The sequence below is a fragment of the Sorex araneus genome, chromosome X, assembly GCF_027595985.1.
Source record: "Sorex araneus isolate mSorAra2 chromosome X, mSorAra2.pri, whole genome shotgun sequence".
NCBI classification, from domain to species: domain Eukaryota; kingdom Metazoa; phylum Chordata; class Mammalia; order Eulipotyphla; family Soricidae; genus Sorex; species Sorex araneus.
This window is the reverse complement of record NC_073313.1, coordinates 345,355,674-345,371,797: the sequence shown is the minus strand read 5'-3', so window position 1 is coordinate 345,371,797 and position 16,124 is coordinate 345,355,674. Positions and strand designations below refer to the sequence as shown.

General features: G+C 49.3%; 1 protein-coding gene and 1 pseudogene across 1 annotated transcript in view; both read right to left on the bottom strand.

The window, feature by feature from the left end:
* Positions 1–308: 308 nt before the first annotated feature.
* Positions 309–1,455, bottom strand: LOC101555806 (lysine-rich coiled-coil protein 1-like; annotated as a pseudogene).
* Positions 1,456–1,911: 456 nt separating this feature from the next.
* GRHL1 (grainyhead like transcription factor 1) overlaps positions 1,912–16,124 on the bottom strand; it is a 57,052-nt gene continuing 42,839 nt past the window's right edge. Inside the window, exons 10-16 of the mRNA XM_055122913.1 lie at positions 14,275–14,362; positions 11,992–12,131; positions 10,719–10,756; positions 8,895–8,986; positions 8,029–8,114; positions 5,087–5,151; positions 1,912–3,829 (exon numbers count right to left, since the gene is read on the bottom strand). Coding sequence (XP_054978888.1) covers positions 3,715–3,829; positions 5,087–5,151; positions 8,029–8,114; positions 8,895–8,986; positions 10,719–10,756; positions 11,992–12,131; positions 14,275–14,362 — 624 coding nt within the window. The 3' untranslated portion in view covers positions 1,912–3,714. The remainder of the gene's footprint in view (positions 3,830–5,086; positions 5,152–8,028; positions 8,115–8,894; positions 8,987–10,718; positions 10,757–11,991; positions 12,132–14,274; positions 14,363–16,124) is intronic.

Sequence of the window (16,124 nt, the reverse complement as noted above, 5' to 3'; positions counted from 1 at the left end):
CCCCTAATCTTCCGATTTAAAATAACCTCCCAAGGAAAAAATACTTCCACCATTATAGAAATTTGATGAATAAAAGAGCCACTCTCAATAGGGGAAACTATATATGAGAAAAATATAATGATGCGTTTAGAATGTGAGTTAAATTAATTTCCATGATGGAGAGTAAGCATCTACTTCTTGTTAACTTGGCCTTTGTTAGAAGTGAAAGTACCTCTTCACATGAGGAAAATGCTATGAACATGAACATCTTAAAACCAAGTTTCTCAACTAGTTTTCAACTGAACCTTGGGAGCACCAATTCAAGAGCTTCAAAACCCAAGGATAGACTGGTCCCAAAGCATTTCTTCATCTGTCCTTTCTTTGCCTTGTTCCTTTTTCTCTTTTCTACACTTACATTTCTCTTTCTTAGAGGTTACATCTCAACTTTTCTTCTTTCGATTCTTAAGTTTTTCAGTACTGAACTTGACTGTTTCCAACTGTTTTATTTTTCTTTTTTTTCTGCTTTTTGGGTCACACCCGGTGATGCACAGGGGTTACTCCTGGCTCTGTACTCAGGAATTACTCCTGGTGGTACTCAGGGAACCATATGGGATGCTGGGAATCGAACCTGGGCCGGCCGCGTGCAAGGCAAATGCCCTACCCGCTGTGCTATTGCTCCAGCCCTCTGTTTTATTTCTTTGGTAGCCTTTGTGTTTGTCTCAATTTATTTCCTCAAAATCTCCTTTTTCCTTATGCTTAGGCCTTTCCTCTTTGGGTTTTTCTTTGCTTTCCTCTGTATGCCTTTTTCTCTTCTGATGTATCTTTTTATGGCTATCCTGATGGGCACTGGTATTATTTTCTGGAGAGAGATGCTTATGAACTCCAGATTCTACGCTGTATGAGCTAGAGTTATATTCTTGCTGACTAGGGTTCAGGGCTACTGCTTTTTCTGAGAAACACTCCCTGGTGAATTGACAATAGCTCAGTGAGTCTAACCTCAGCCTGTTGTCACGAGCAGGTAGCCACTGTGGTAACTGGTTTTCCACTGTTTGTGAACTAGAGCATGATCTTGGGTAGGTCTGGATGGTTCCAGATGGGAGTCTTTGATCAAACATTCTATACCTGGGTCTGTGATCAATTTCTTCTTTGTGCCTACAGGTTTCCAAATAGTCCTCTCTCATCTTTCTGAAACAAGTCTTTGGCTCTAAGCCCCTGGCTTTCTGCACTTTGATATAATCTTCAAGTTCATCTTGAAAAGAGTCATGTGTCTCCATTGAATGCTTCATTAGGTTGACAACGAGAGATTCTTTTTATCAGGCTGAGAACTTGGTGGAGAAATCTGATCATATTCACTTATTAATTGCTTCAGTGTCTTAGCATACAATTTATCCAAATGGTGAGTCTGTGTAACAATTGGGGAGTTACAAACCATGATGTCAAGATGACAAAATTAGTTTAGATCAATAGTCCACTCCCATTTACGTCATAAAGTGAAATCCTCTGTGGTTCAAACGGAAGCACTGCTCCACATTTACCTTTCATAAAAGGTATCTATAAAATGCTCAAATCTTTGTTCATTTGCTCTGGTGTCTTCTCTGAGGCAGGGACAACTGCTGCCACTGACACCACCACTGAGCGGGTGGGGTGGCACCAAAGAGTCATTCTTAAAAACCACTGACACTAACATTTCCTGTCAGAAAACATTTACTGTCCGCTTTAGTAATGAAACTTTAGTGATGAATTGAGAAATGCTTCAGGGATCCTTTACTTAGCAACTTTCTTGGGAAATTATAAAGAAAGCAATCTGAGTGCACACGCTGGGAAACAAGGGGTGAAGCCCAAGGTGATGCCTTAGTGCCCGTTAAGACCTCACACTCTGCTCAAGAGAGGACGAGGTGAAACTGAATTAACAGGAAATGACATATTACGAAATAGACATATAAAATTTAATCCCTTTGGTTTAAAATACATTTTCAATGGTACAATTAAAAACAAGATGAAATCAACTTCATAAAACAAAATATAAAAGTGTTATATGACCCGTGTCCCATGATATATCATCTTAGAAAACCAGCAATTTACCTCATACTTCATTAGCATATTGTAAGAACATAACTATGCATCCTACTAATACAAATGACCTAGTCTAATTCCCTGAACCTAGAGATACCCGTGATTTTGCTATAAAATTACACTTTTTCGTATTTCAATATACTTAAACATGTGTACAAAATGTTCCCCTATAATAAAGTCTCATAAATTTGCGCATGCTCTCTAGAATGGATGGCATACGACACACAATCAAAGTCTTAAAGCTCTGCCCCAGGCTGACACAGAAATATTTTTCTTGTTACAAATGGGAAGGGCGGGAAGGACTCTGTCCTGAGTTGTATCACCTGATACACAGAATCCCGGCATGTCACTCCTCAATGGGTCGCCACCTCGGATGGACACTAGCACATACAAGTATTAGCTGCACTTGTGTTTTCTTCCTTAAATGCACTGGCTGAGCAGTGCAGAAAACCACATAACGACACTCTCCAGAGGCAACAGAATCCCTGTGGTTGCTATGCTATGGATCGACTGGACTGGAGCGATAGCACAGAGGGTAGGGGTTTGCCTTGCACACGGCCGACCCAGGTTCAATTCCTCCATCCCTCTTGGAGAGCCCGGCAAGCACCCGAGAGTATCCCGCCCGCAGAGCAGAGCCTGGCAAGCTACCCGTGGTGTATTCGATATGCCAAAAACAGTAACAAGAAGTCTCACAATTGGAGATGTTACTGGTGCCCGCTCGAGCAAATCGATGAACAACGGGACGACAGTGCTACAGTGCATCGACTGACTGCCGTGTTTGGGAAAATGTGGAGAAAACCGTTTCAGTGGGTTCCCCTAAGCGTACTCTCTGCTTGTTCTATGTTATCAAAAATAACTTAACCTTTCATTGGAGAAAAGTCTCTAAGGTAGACCTTATTGCATCTCTTCGCTCTATGTACACAGGTGCTATATTTATATATTATATATTTATATAAGACATGTATGTACACATTTACACTCACAAGCATTCAAAAATGTATTGCACGTATATACAATGCAGCTTTAGCTTAACCGATGCATACTGTAACCCATGTAAGTTCTTCATAAGAAAGGCAGGCGATCAAGAAGTTAGAAGGAAGATTTCAGTAACGTGCCCTATTTGAGTAAACATTTCTTGGGGGGTGAGAGGCTAAGGGAGACAGGTCAGGGCCCACCCTGTCTCTTCGGCCGCTGCTCCCGCTGCCCCAAGGCGGTCAGGTGCACGGGGTGCCGGGAAGGGCTCGAAGCCTGAGAGCTGGGCCTATGGCTTTCTCATGCCTGCCCCAGTGAACAGGCCCACCAACTCGGAGGAGGCGGCAAGGTCGCGAGCCTCCGACTGTTATAAATAACGCAGCGGAGGGTCTAGAGTTTCCCAGTCTAGTCAGTCTAGGAGCCAAGCTTTCACTTTCAATCCTAAGTACTTAGAGAAGAAAATTCAAACGTAATGGAAGATGGGTTTCTTTGTTCATGGAAAAGCGCCAATGCGGCCCAGTCCGTGCTCTCTCCAAGCCAAGTGTAGTGCCGTCTTCAACTCCCCAGGAGCCCCGCCCGCAGACGCCGCCTGCGTGGTTCGGACGGCGGCCGCCCAGGGCTCCTGCAGCTTTGCAGTCAGCCCACGGAGCGTCTTCGCTTCTCTTGCTGGGAGGTGCGGGCCGCGGGCCCTTAGATCTCGGTGAGGGTGAGTTTGTACGAGCCCCCAGCCTCTTCGATCTGCAGCTGGAAGGTGTCCTCGTTGGAGTAGTGTTTCACGATGTTGTCATCCATGTTCACCAGGATCCTGCGGGACAGACCAGACAGGGCCGCTCATTCCCACAGGCCTGGGAGGCAGACCGAGGGCTCTAGTCCCAGAGCTCAGCCACGCACTAGCCGGGACATGTCGGGCAAACTGTGCCCACCTCCCTCAGTCCCACTGGGCTCAGCTATGAAACGGCGTAACAACAGAGCCCAGGAGATGGCTGTGTGGATTCAGGGAGGGGTACAAGTAAAGCACTGACGGCAGCTTCGGGGAAAACAGACGCCAGGTACACTGGCTTGTTTATCCTCACAGCAGCGGGCAGTGATCATTCCACACAGCAGCAGCTACTGAGACAAACCAAAGGCGTCCATGTGGCCTGAAGTCATAGGTCCCAACCAAGGATCCTTAACAAACTGTCTTCTCTGTCAGGTTACCATCAGATTTTTTTTTTCTTTTCTCTTTTCCTTTCTGGGTCCCACCTGCAATGCTCAGAGCTTACTCCTAGATCTGTGCTCAGGACTTATACCTGGGTGTGCACAGGGACCGCATGGGATGCTGAAGATCGAACCCAGGCCAGCTGTGTGCAAGGCAAATGCCCTATGCACAGTACTATCACTCTAGCCCAGAGTTTTATAGTTTTGTTTTTTAAATGAAGACCCACCTTGTCCTATTACGCCTATACCGAAAAAATTCCAGCTCCTTGGTTTCGGTTCTAAAATGAAGCCCCCAAATTCTTATGCTATATCCATGTCAACAGCACAGACACTGAGGTAAGACAGAGGCAAAAGCATGAATTCTCACAGAGAGGCAAGGTGCCAAGACTGCGAACAAAGCCGCGACAGGGGGGCCCAGGCCTTCGGCCCGCTGTGCCCAGGCTGCCCACCGGTCAGCCCTGACACGGGCCTGTGGTGTAGGAACTGTGAGCAGAGCCTCTCTCGCTGCGGGCTCTGGGGCCCGATAGCCGCTACCCTTCAGGCCACTCTACACTGTGCCCAGGACGCGACTCAAGGGGCAGAGATAAGCAAGGGGCTGGGGGCCTCCTGGGCACCGCGAGGGCCCCACACTACCTGGTGCCCAGCAGCCCTGCCTGCAGGAACACTGGCCTGGTCTGGTCTGGCCACACCCAGCAAACAGCACACGGGGCTGCTCCTGGCCTACCACCTGGGGACTGAGAGGCGCCGGGGCACGTACCTCGGGCTCCCACATATAAAGCCTGTGCTCCAGCCCTTTCAGCTTTCTCCTCTGGGTCCCTGCCCCCAATTTTTTTTTTTTTAACTAGGAATGCCATTTAGTGCTTACCCTTTTTTACATTTCTTGAATATCTTCCCAATCTTCTCATGGGGGACATCGTATTTGTCCGATATCTGAAAGAGCAAAGAAAAGTCATTTCAAGATGCTTCCTCTATAGCTGCAAGTGTGTGTGTGTGTGTGTGTGTGTGTGTGTGTGTGTGTGTGTAGGTCTATTACTCAACCTTTCTGTTTTTCATAATCGCAAAGACCTCTCTAAGGCCCCATCCAAAACCCAGGGGCAGGAGGTGAGGGGTGGGTCACCCACCTTTGGAGGGAACTGGGGTCGGGATCTTATGGAGTGAAAGATCAACACTTTACGTATTTGAAGAAAAACTGGGCAGGGGTTCAGCTGCCCACCCCACCACCCATTTCCCATCTGGACACAGCTCCTGTCAGCAGGGGCTGGGCCGCTCGGATACTGCATCGGGGACTCAAGGCCCCTTCCGGGAGCCCTGAGCCGAGGGAGGCGCAGGTGGAATCGGTTCTGATTTGCTTCCAATCCCAGCAGGTGCCTTTTCTGCCCTCAGCCGCCCACGCCAGCTCACGGGAGGCAGGCTGCTGAGGATGAAAGAGCGGCTGTCCTCTTCCGATGCCGAGTTATTAGAAAGAAAAATATTTCAATGTCCCAGAGTCTGGCAAAAATATCAGTCAGTGATCTCATGCCAAGAGCAGGGACTCTGCCAAGGGCAGCCGGCGCCTCCCAGGGTCCCCCGAGCCCTGCACCCTCGGACCTCTCCCCGCCTCTCTCCTGCACAGGGAGTAGCCGACATGGAGCTCGTGGGGGGCACTCAGGGCCTCTGCCTTCCCAGGAGGGGTCTCGTTGTGACAGTGACACCAGCGAGGACCACTGGTGGCTCACACTTGATTGTGGCTTAACACGAATTTCAGGGCCAGCGCCAATATAGTAAACACAGAGACTGAACTACTCTGAGGACAAGCAGTGGAGCTCGTTGAGACGAAATGTCTTGGTTGGACATGCCACCAGACCGCTCCCAGATGGGGGGCCACCTCTTGGCGCCAATGTGCCACGCAGAGCTAGAGGCAGCTTGGGGAGAGGGACCTCCTGAGTGAGACCAGGCCCGAGCTCCCCGGACATAGACCGAGCCGTCTCTGCTCTGCATCAGCCGGCAATGAAGCCGTGTATAAAATCCCAGCCCCAAGGGCGCCAAGACTTGTAACGGTACTGAACGCCCGCGGAGCTGTGAGCAGCTGCAGTTGGCACCGCAGGTCTCAATCTTTTTCACACTCTCTTTTCGAGCTATAATCAAGGATCTGCCGCTTCTCCCATGAGGATGAGGACTGGCCGGGTAGGTCAGGAAAGGAAGCAGCCGCGAGGGAAATGGCAGGAGGCGGGAAGTGAGAGGGGAGGTGGGCACGGGTGGGAGGGGAGCTGCCCCAGCTGCCGTCCCCTCTCTCGGCTTCCTTTAACTCTTTTTGGGAGCCATGTGGGTTCTTGTTTGTTTTGGTTTGGGGCCACACCAGGCAGTGCTCAGGGTTTACTCCTGGCTCTGCACGCAGGAACCACTCCTGGCGGGGCTCGGGGGGCCATAAGTGGTGCCAAAGATTGAACCCAGGTTGGCCGCATGCAAGGCAAACCCCTAACCACTGTGCTATTGCTCTGGCCCCGCACAGCTTTTACTGAAAGAAATTTAAGAGATACACGTTCCAGAGAGCACTCGGGCTTCTTCAGAATGGAAAAACCTGGACTGACTGATGGATGCATCGGGGCCACACCCGACAGTGCTCAGGTGAATTGCTGCACTCAGGAATCACTCCTGGAAGGGCCCAGAGACCACAGGCAATGCTGGGGGCTAACCCGGGTCAGCTGTGTGCAAGGCAAACAGCTTACCTGCTGTTCGACTGCTCCGGCACCCTATTTTTAAATTTTAATTTTTTACTGCATTTATCGGTACCTGGGAAATGGTACATATTCATTTCTTTGCTTATTCTTTGTCTCCCAAACTGGAACCCTCACTCCCTTTTAATCTGTATCACAGTAACTAGGCACTTACCCAAGGTCTAGAATAGTACAAAGAGCATGCGCACACACACACACACACACACACACACACACACACACACACACACACACACACACACACACGCATGCACGCGCAGGTGCTAAGCAAATATCTGCGAAATGAATTTAAGAACAGTGCCGTTTGAAGGGAAGCCAAGGGGGAAAAGGATTTCCAGCCCATCATCGCACGTGTTCTGAGCTCTTGCATTTATCGGTGGGGAGGGTTGACACTCCAGGCGGAGTGGCTAGTCCCTGAATTTCACGGGGGGCAAAGGCACTAGGGCATCAACACAGCCTCCTCCTCCAGCACTCACACTGCACGGGGCCCGGAGTGCCCTGGGCCTTGAGGATTTACACTCAAGTTGTTTTTCTCAAACACGCTGTAGGGAAGGACTTGACACAAGTCCAGTCAATCCCCAGATCAGGGGTTTCCAAGGAACCACTGTTTCCATGAAAAAAACATTTCCGTTTCATTTTGCAACTGCGGCAGTGCACTGCTCACAGCTGCTCTCAGCGCGGGGCTCCGGCTGGCAGATCTCCGCCCTGGGCTCCAGACGGTCAGATTGTGGGGTACGTGGCGGGGAGGGGGGCGCTCATCCAGGGCCCAAGCACGCAGAACTAATGCTCCAGCCCTTTGAGCTGTCTCCCCACCCTGCCCTTTCTAAAATTTTGCTCGGAGCTAACTGTTGGTAAACCGCACTCTCTCTTTAATCAGACCTGTAACAGAGAAACTATTTCACAAGTCACCAGGATTCCCTCAGCACAAGCCAACGCCCTCTGGCTGCAGCCACCATGTGGGGACATGGGAGACGTTTCTCAGATTCCCGTCCAGGGCCAGAATCTGGACGGTCTCAGAGCACTTGTCCCAGTGGAATGCTGCGTGGGCGCGCTTTTGCTCTCGGGAAAAGCTACGAAAGTTCACGCGACTCACAGCTTCCATCAGGCCTTTCAGCGACGGGGTCTTGAGCATCAGGGCATCGAAGACTTCTTCAGACTCCTTCCGGACATAGAGCAGCACTGGGCGCCCAACGGGAACACGGAGAGAAGAAGGAGAAGGGGAAAAATGGGACACAGTTCACTCATGAGCAAAGGGAGGAAAGACTCACGCGGGCAGAGTGAGTGAAATGAAAAGTCAGCAGCCGCGTGCCCATAGGAAGTTGACCAGGGAACGCGGCTGGCAGCAGCTTCCTCCCTGCGGCAGGCCCGGGGCAGGATCTGGGCTGTGAGAAGGACACTCCTGGAGTGTCCAGGAGAACACAATCTCTCTTTCTGACAGGTTCTCTCCTTTGAACAAGATTTACTGGCTTACTGGAGTAGCTTATAGTCAAGACACATTTGGGACTTACTTCATAGTTTTTTGGTTCATTTATTTTGGCTTTTAGGGTCATACCTGGCATGCTCAGGGGTCACTCCTGGCTCTGCACTCAGGAATTACTCCTGGCGGTGCACAGGGGATGTTGGGGATTGAACCCGGGTCAGCTGCATGCAAGGCAAACACCCTTCCCGCTGTGCTACTGCTCTGGTCCCAGGACTTTCTTGATTTTTGGGGGTAGTGGGGGACGTAGGTTGGGCCATACCTGGTGGAGCTCAGGGGTCACTCCTGGCTCTGTGCTCAGGAATTATTCCCTGCAGGTTCAGGGCACCATATGGGGTGCCGGGGATCAAACCCAGTTCAGCGGGTGCAAAGCAAAAACACCCTACTCACTACACCGTCTCCAGCCCCAGGATTCACTTCTAATGTAATCCCCGCCCCCCACCCTGCCCCAAACACACCCCAAGAAATGGAAACCAGCACACCTCTCTTTGGTTCTTCTAGCCGGGTCAGCTTTGCCGGGGGCGGGATTGCAAAGTCATCCTCAGACCCATAAGGGCCTCGTTTCAAGTTAGACCTGCAGGGAATCCAAGGGCACAGTGAGGGGTGTGGGCATCGATCGCTTGCAGAAACAAGGAGGTTTCGGGGGTACCCCTGAATCTGATATTCAGAAAGACCCTTTCTATCTGATGGCCCAGGCCGGAGAGTGTGTCAGGAACGGCCAGCTTCCTGGCCGGCAGAGGCAAGCCTAAGGTGCAGGGGAAGACGGCGCTGGAACTGAGGCTTCTAATGGGACAGCAGAGGTGGGGATGCTCTAGATGCCTGGGCCAGCCTCCATGGCTCCCGGAGACCCAGAGCTACCGCTCAGGAGGGAGCATCCTTCCGGGAGGAATTCTCCAGAGAAGGGCAAGATTTGAGATAGGCAGGAAGAGAGAGAGAGAGAGAGAGAGAGAGAGAGAGAGAGAGAGAGAGAGAGAGAGAGAGAGAGAGAGAGAGAGAGAGAGAGAATGAGAGGGGGAGAGAGAGATGAGGAGAGAGAGAGAAAGAGAGAGAGGAGACAGAGAGAAAGATGGAGGCGAGAGGGAGCGGGAGAGAGGCGAATGCCAAGGAGGGTGGCTGAGATGAAATCACAGGAGACAGACCTTGCTGGGAAGGGGGGGCTCCAGGAAAAATTTTCTTCATCATTTGTCTCTGGGGAATTTTAAACTTTTCTGCTGCAGGCACCAGGGGAATCTTTGAAAGTTCTGCCAGCTGAGGGTCTCCAGAGCATGGCTGCCTGGGGGGGGGGGGGGGCTGAGGGGCTAGAAGCAGAGGGACCAGGCAGGGGACTCTGGGACAACCCCACAGCGCCAGGGTCTAAGGGGACAAAGGCTGTCCGGTCAGTGCAATAGAAAGGGGAAATGGAAACAGGCACTTCCTGAAGTGTGTTTGCTGCAGAGCAGAATAATCATGTCAAAAATAGCGTGTGGCCTGGAAGTAGTTTGCCCCTGCATCCAGCACAGAGCAGCCCCCCCCACCCCCCCACCGCCTGAGAGCCCACAGAAGATCTGCCTGCAGGGTGGGAGAGAGGCAGCTGCAGCGCCCCCAGGTGGGGAGCAGCGGCATCGACATCACTGGGATGCTAAAACCTGTTCTCTCCACAAAGGAAGCAGATGCTCCCCCACCCCCCAAGAGGCTGGAGAGAAGAAAAGGCAAGATTCCTGGTCGCAAAGTGCCCGAGGTCAGAGAGTGCTTAGGGAATGTGGAGGGACTGGGGGCCGGACACTTTGGAGGTTTGTGTCAACGGGACCTGGACCGGAGCAAGACTGACCGTCAGAGACAATGCAGCTCCACGTGACAGTGAAACTCAACTGAAGGACGTGCCATAAAGCTGGTTTGTAAAATTTCTAAAGTCAAAGGAGAGAGTGAGATTGTTCTAGACTGAAGGAGGGTCAAGAGGCAGGACAGCTGAACAGGCCAGGGAAGCCGGCAGTGAGATCAGGTAAGCTGGCAGTGGGCCCTATATTTTTTTTTTTTTTTTGCATAAAGGACATTGCAGGAACAATGGGAAAAATGAGTGGGAATGAGAACTTGTGCAAATGTCCGACAGTCCTGACAGTCCAAAAGGTCCTGACCTCGATGGAAGTTATACAGGAGAAAATGACTGACTGCAGGAAACAAACAGAAACTGCTTAGAAATGGTGGGTGGATCACTGGGCTGGCAAATTAGCTTCTAAAGACTCAGAAAAAGAAATGAGTTGGTATTATATTTGCAACTGCTCCGTAAGTTTAAGATTACTTCAAAAAAAAAATTCATTTAAAACTCTTACCCTTCACCCTCCAGTTCTTCTGAGGCAATGGGAAGGACCTAAGGATAAAAAACAACACGCACATAAAAACCACATGGCTTTTTAAGCACATGCTCAAAAATGTGTCAGACCATAAAAGAATCATTTCCTAAAATGGACATTATTTTGCCTTTGACCGATCTAATAAAAAATCTGTTTAGCTTCATTTTAAATAACCAGATTCCTTGGTTTTTGGGCCATACCCAGCAGTGCTCAGGGCTTACTCCTGGCTCTGTGCTCAAGAATCACTCCTGGTGGGGCTCAGGGGGGCCACACAGGATGCCGGGGATCGAACCCAGGTCAGCCACAGGCAAGCGCTCCAACCACTGTATTATCTACCCCTCCTGCCCGTTAAACCACCAGGCTCCCAGCGCTCTCCCGGACTCCTCTTAGCGAGACTGGGGAGCCTCGGCTGTGGGTAAACCCGCCCCGGCTTGCTCTGCGTGACCGACCCAGCCCCTCAGTCACTGGCGTGTCGCTTATGGCTCTCGGGCCCCTCAACAGCAGGGCCGGGCAGTCACAAGGTTGACTGTACGGCCCCAAAGCCAGGGGCACTCATCTGCTAACGCTTTGCAGAAAGATTCTGAGCCTCTCCCCGCAAAGCTCCTCATCAGAAATGGACTAGGTTGGCCCTGGATCCCCCTCCAAGACCCCGAGAAACTATCAGTCTGTGCAGAGCTGCCTGCGGAGCTCACAGCCCATGGCTTCCTTGAGACTTCCTCGAGCGCAGCCTGTTCTGCTCATTCCCAGTTCCTATCTGCAAGGCTCCTGCTCAAAGCCGCATGTGCCCGACGAACTGCACGACAGCTGCCAAGACATAGCTGTGTGTGCCGGTGATGAGCCAGAACGGCTCCAGGAGTCTTCCGCTGCATTCCTGCCAGCCGGGCTACCCACCCCGGGCGCTCTGGCTTTCCCCGAGCGGTCCGGTCTGACCAGCGGGAGGCAGGTTATGGGATCACAGAGGAATACTACGAGTCACCTGGCTAGTGCGGGACCTCTGAAGTGAGCTAAGACACAAATAAATGGAGGACCAGGGGGCGGACAGGTACGCTGCTGCACCATCACGTCAACGGTGTTTAAGGACACGCTTTACTGGAAGGACAGCAATGTCGTCCCGGCCACGTGGGCCAAAGAGTGGACGTCCGTCACACCTCGCTCAACGCTGCTGCTTTTTCATTATGAACGGTGCCAAAGATTTTCTCTTTGTCACGTCTACTTCCTTCCTGGCAGCCAGCCCGAGACCCTGGTTACCTACGTGAGTACCCCGCTGGAGGTTGGCAAAGTGCACGTCGGGGATGAACAGGACGGGCTGGGTGTCGAGATCAATAAAAGGCTTGAACACTGTGATGTCCATTCGCTTGTGGGAGAGAAGTGGTGGCACTTTCACATCGGAAACTGGAGAGGAAGATTGCTTATGGTTAGCCACTTGTTAACACAGGTCACAGAGCATTTTCCTAAACGGAGAAGCAGCTTACATTGCAGGGCGAGATAACAGACTCAGAAAAGCACCCAAAATGACAAACTGTCAGTTTATCAGAGGAACATATATATGTATATACACAAACACACACACACACACACACACACACCTCGTGAAGTAGTTATACTTAGAAAATAAGAGAGATGGGAATGTGAGCGAGAAAAAAAACTAAGCCCCCAGACCTGGTGACTCCAAAATGGAGTGCCTGGAATTGATCGTTTTTGTTTTTTTTAAAATTAAAGGTTTTGTTTTGGGAACCGCACCTGGCAATGCTCAGGGCATACTCCTGGCTCTGCATTTGGGGACCCTGCCCAGCAGGGCTCATGGGACCACATGTGGTGCTGGAAATCAAACCCCGGTTGACTGCATGCAAGGCAAAAGACTTACTCGCTGTACTATCTCTCTGGCCCCTAGAACAGATTCTAAAATCAACTGCGTATCTCATTAAAATAAGGAGTGGAAAACAGTATCTTTGAGCATAGATGGCACAAAAGATTTGGAATTGGGGCAAAGCACATTTAGTTCTGAAAAGCGAAGATTTCTAATTGCATAAACACAATTTAGCAGTCACTTCACTTTAGCCATCATCATTTAAAAAATTTACATTCTAGGGCCAAGGGATGTGCCCAGATGACAGGGCCTGTCTGCTTTGCATGTGTGAGACCAGGGGTTCATTTCCCAGCACCATCTGGAGTGGCCTTAGTGGCTCCAATAACTAGTGAAAAACAATAATTAGAAATTTGTATGTCCTAGTGGTAATATACCCCCTTCAGCTTCGGAACATGTATCTTAGCCACATAACTTCAATTTCAAAACTCAGCCTCTGGGAGGTTCAATGTAATAATGGCCATTTGTTTGTGTTTTGGATCACACCTGGCTGTGCACAGGGCTTATTCCTGACTCTGCACGCTGGGATCACTTCTGGTGGGCTCAGGGCAACAGAGGGGACGCCAGGGACTGAACCTAGGTTGGCTGCATGCATGGCAAGTGCCCTGCCCACTTGTTCCCTCTGACCTCAATCATGACTCTTTTAAGCTTATTAAACCCCAGACTCCATCCGTGCTATCAGGTCTGCTCAGTGATGAGCCGTGCCAATTAGCCCCGCTGTTCTCTGAAGTGATGCGGTGCGTCCACACAGACGCCAGCAAGATAGGACTGAGCCAGGCACCCTGTGCAAGGGAAGACGCTGGCGACCCCCTGCCTGCTGCTGGGCATACTGCGTGAGCAGCATTTCTCTTCCTTTTAGCTGACTGAGAACAGGGTTTTGTGAATATAAACATGGGTCTCGTTTTGCAAAAGGAGAAGAGGTTTCCTGACAAAAGGTCCAAACAGAAGCTCTATGGGTCCTGCTAGTAATGTGAGAATGCCACACGAGTTCCTAAGAAAACTAAACTCATTTAGAACAAGCACACCTGGATTCTCGAGGGGGTTTCTTAAAAAGTGAAATGAGACTTAATTTTATCATCTACTAAGGAGAATGTGCTCCTGTTAAAGAAAGTAGGAAAAATAGCCAAAATGGCCTGAATTCCAAAACAAACCAAAACAAGCCCTCAAAATTCCTTCCAATAGTTCCCTAAGAAGTGACTTAGCTTAGTCATCTGTCTGACTTTTGTATCACTGTATCACTGTCATCCCGTCGATCATCAATTTGCTCGAGCAGGCCCAGTAACTTCTCCATTCGTCCTAGCCCTGAGATTTTAGCAGCCTCTCTTTACTCGTCCTTCCCAATGGTGCCGCATTAGAGGCTCTTCAGGGTGAGGGGAATGAGACCCATCATTGCTACTGTATTTGGCATATGGTTTTAAAAATGTCCACTTTTGGGAGAGGGGGACATGCCTAGCAGTGCTCAGGGCTTACTCCTGGTGGGCTCAGAGCATTATACGGGATGCCAGGGATCTGAGTTCAGAGCAAGCTCTGAGTTCAGAGCAAGCACCCTACCCTGGTATTATGGCTTTGGCTCCATAAAAATGTCTACTTTTTGATTTTCTGTTTGGAAAGTCAATTCACCATTCTGAACAGAAAAGGTCTGAGACAGTTGGTGGGAACATTTCTACTTACAGGCGTTCAACTGGGAGCTGGGGTCAGTACACTTGCCTTTTCTTTTGCTCTGCTTTCTTTCTTCATCCCTGATTTTCCGTTCAGCTCCCTACAAATCAAGAGAAAACAAGACATGATTCTGCTGACCCAATCCCTTTAAATATAGTTTCTCTGGTAAGGGGGTGAGAACAGTGGCTATCTCCCCTCTGAAGACAAACTCAATTACTTCTTGTTTCAGGAAGAGTTTGGGGCCACACCCAGTGCTCTGGGCTTACTCCTGGCTCTGTACACAGGGCTCACTTCTGGCAGGGCTTTGGGGACTATATTGGGTGCTAGGGACTGAATTCAGGTTAGCTGTGTGCAAGGCAAGTGCCCTACCCACTGTACTATCTCTCTGGCTCCTCCATTATTTTTATATATTCATGGAGCGTCTCATAGTAGCTTTCAATTAAAAAACAACAACAACAACAAAAAAACGCATTTTATCTACATGAAATAAAAGGGAAACAACATTAAAGAAAAACAAAATTTCCCTCTACCATCAATGTGGTCAGAGAAAAAAAAAAAGCTGAAAAAAATGTGCAAATATAAGGGAATTTTCCTGTTTAGTAGCACCATGGCACTGTTGTCCCATTGTTCATGGATTTACTTGTGTGGGTACCAGTAACGTCTCCATTCTGAGACTTGTTACTGTTTTTTGCATATTGAATACACCACGGGTAGCTTGCCAGGCTCTGCTGTGTGGGCAGAATACTCTTGGTAGCTTGCTGGGCGCTACGAGAGGGACGAAGGAATCAAAATCAAGCCCGGGTTGACAGTATGCAAGGCAAATGCTCTACCCGCTGTGCTATTGCGCCAGTTGTTTAGTAGACAAGAAAATTTTAAAAAGAAGTTGACCCAACCTTTGAGTGTACCTTCTACAAGGGCACCTGAACACTGCGACTTTATCTAAGGATCTGACACCATCTAAATCACAGAAGGACCAACTATCACTTGGTACGAGTGATAGAATATGGCTGTGAATTTGCATAATGCCTTAAAAGAAAGCTTGATTCCAGTCCTACAGAAAGGACATAAAGCACAATGCTTATCAATACAGATATAGACCTTTAAATGGAGTGACAACTGAACCCGCAAACATAGAAAAGGAGTAATACAAAGACCTGAAATCGAGCAATTATGTATAATAAAAACAATACTATTAAATAGTAGTGTTGCTTGGCATATCACCAACATTCACTTCTGGATAGCATAGATTTCCTTGCAAAGTTATCCAGCTACCAATGAACTGGTAGCCTGTATGTCTGAAAATGCATTTCCTGAGAGCAAAGCAAGGCAACAGAAACCACCCCGGTGACCTTGAAATTATTATTTAATAACAACAACATTTTTTTTTAAAGGACTAAAATACTATAATGTCCCTCTTCTAGAAGATTAACGGATGAGTAAACAATCTTCTTATAAAAATTGCTAGTAATACTGACACAGGCATGACCTCCCTGTCCGGAAGAGAGGAGAATCTCATATCCTGCCAATTACTGGGTGCAAGTGGTCTGGCCCTCTCAATCCCTCTCTCCCTTATGATAAACCACACTCCCGCAAGAGCGGCTTTATTAAGCAGGACCTTCCCCTGCTTACTATCAGTTACACCCATAAGAATATTTAGAAACTGTTAATAAAATGAAAAGCCGCAGCTGACCCGGGTTGATTCCCAGCATCCCATATAGTCCCCTGAGCACCGCCAGGGGTAATTCCTGAGTGCAGAGCCAGGAATAACCCCTGTGCATCGCTGGGTGTGATCCAAAAAGCAAAAACAAACAAACAAACAAACAAAAAAAAAATGAAAAGCCAATCTTTATGGGGGGGGGATC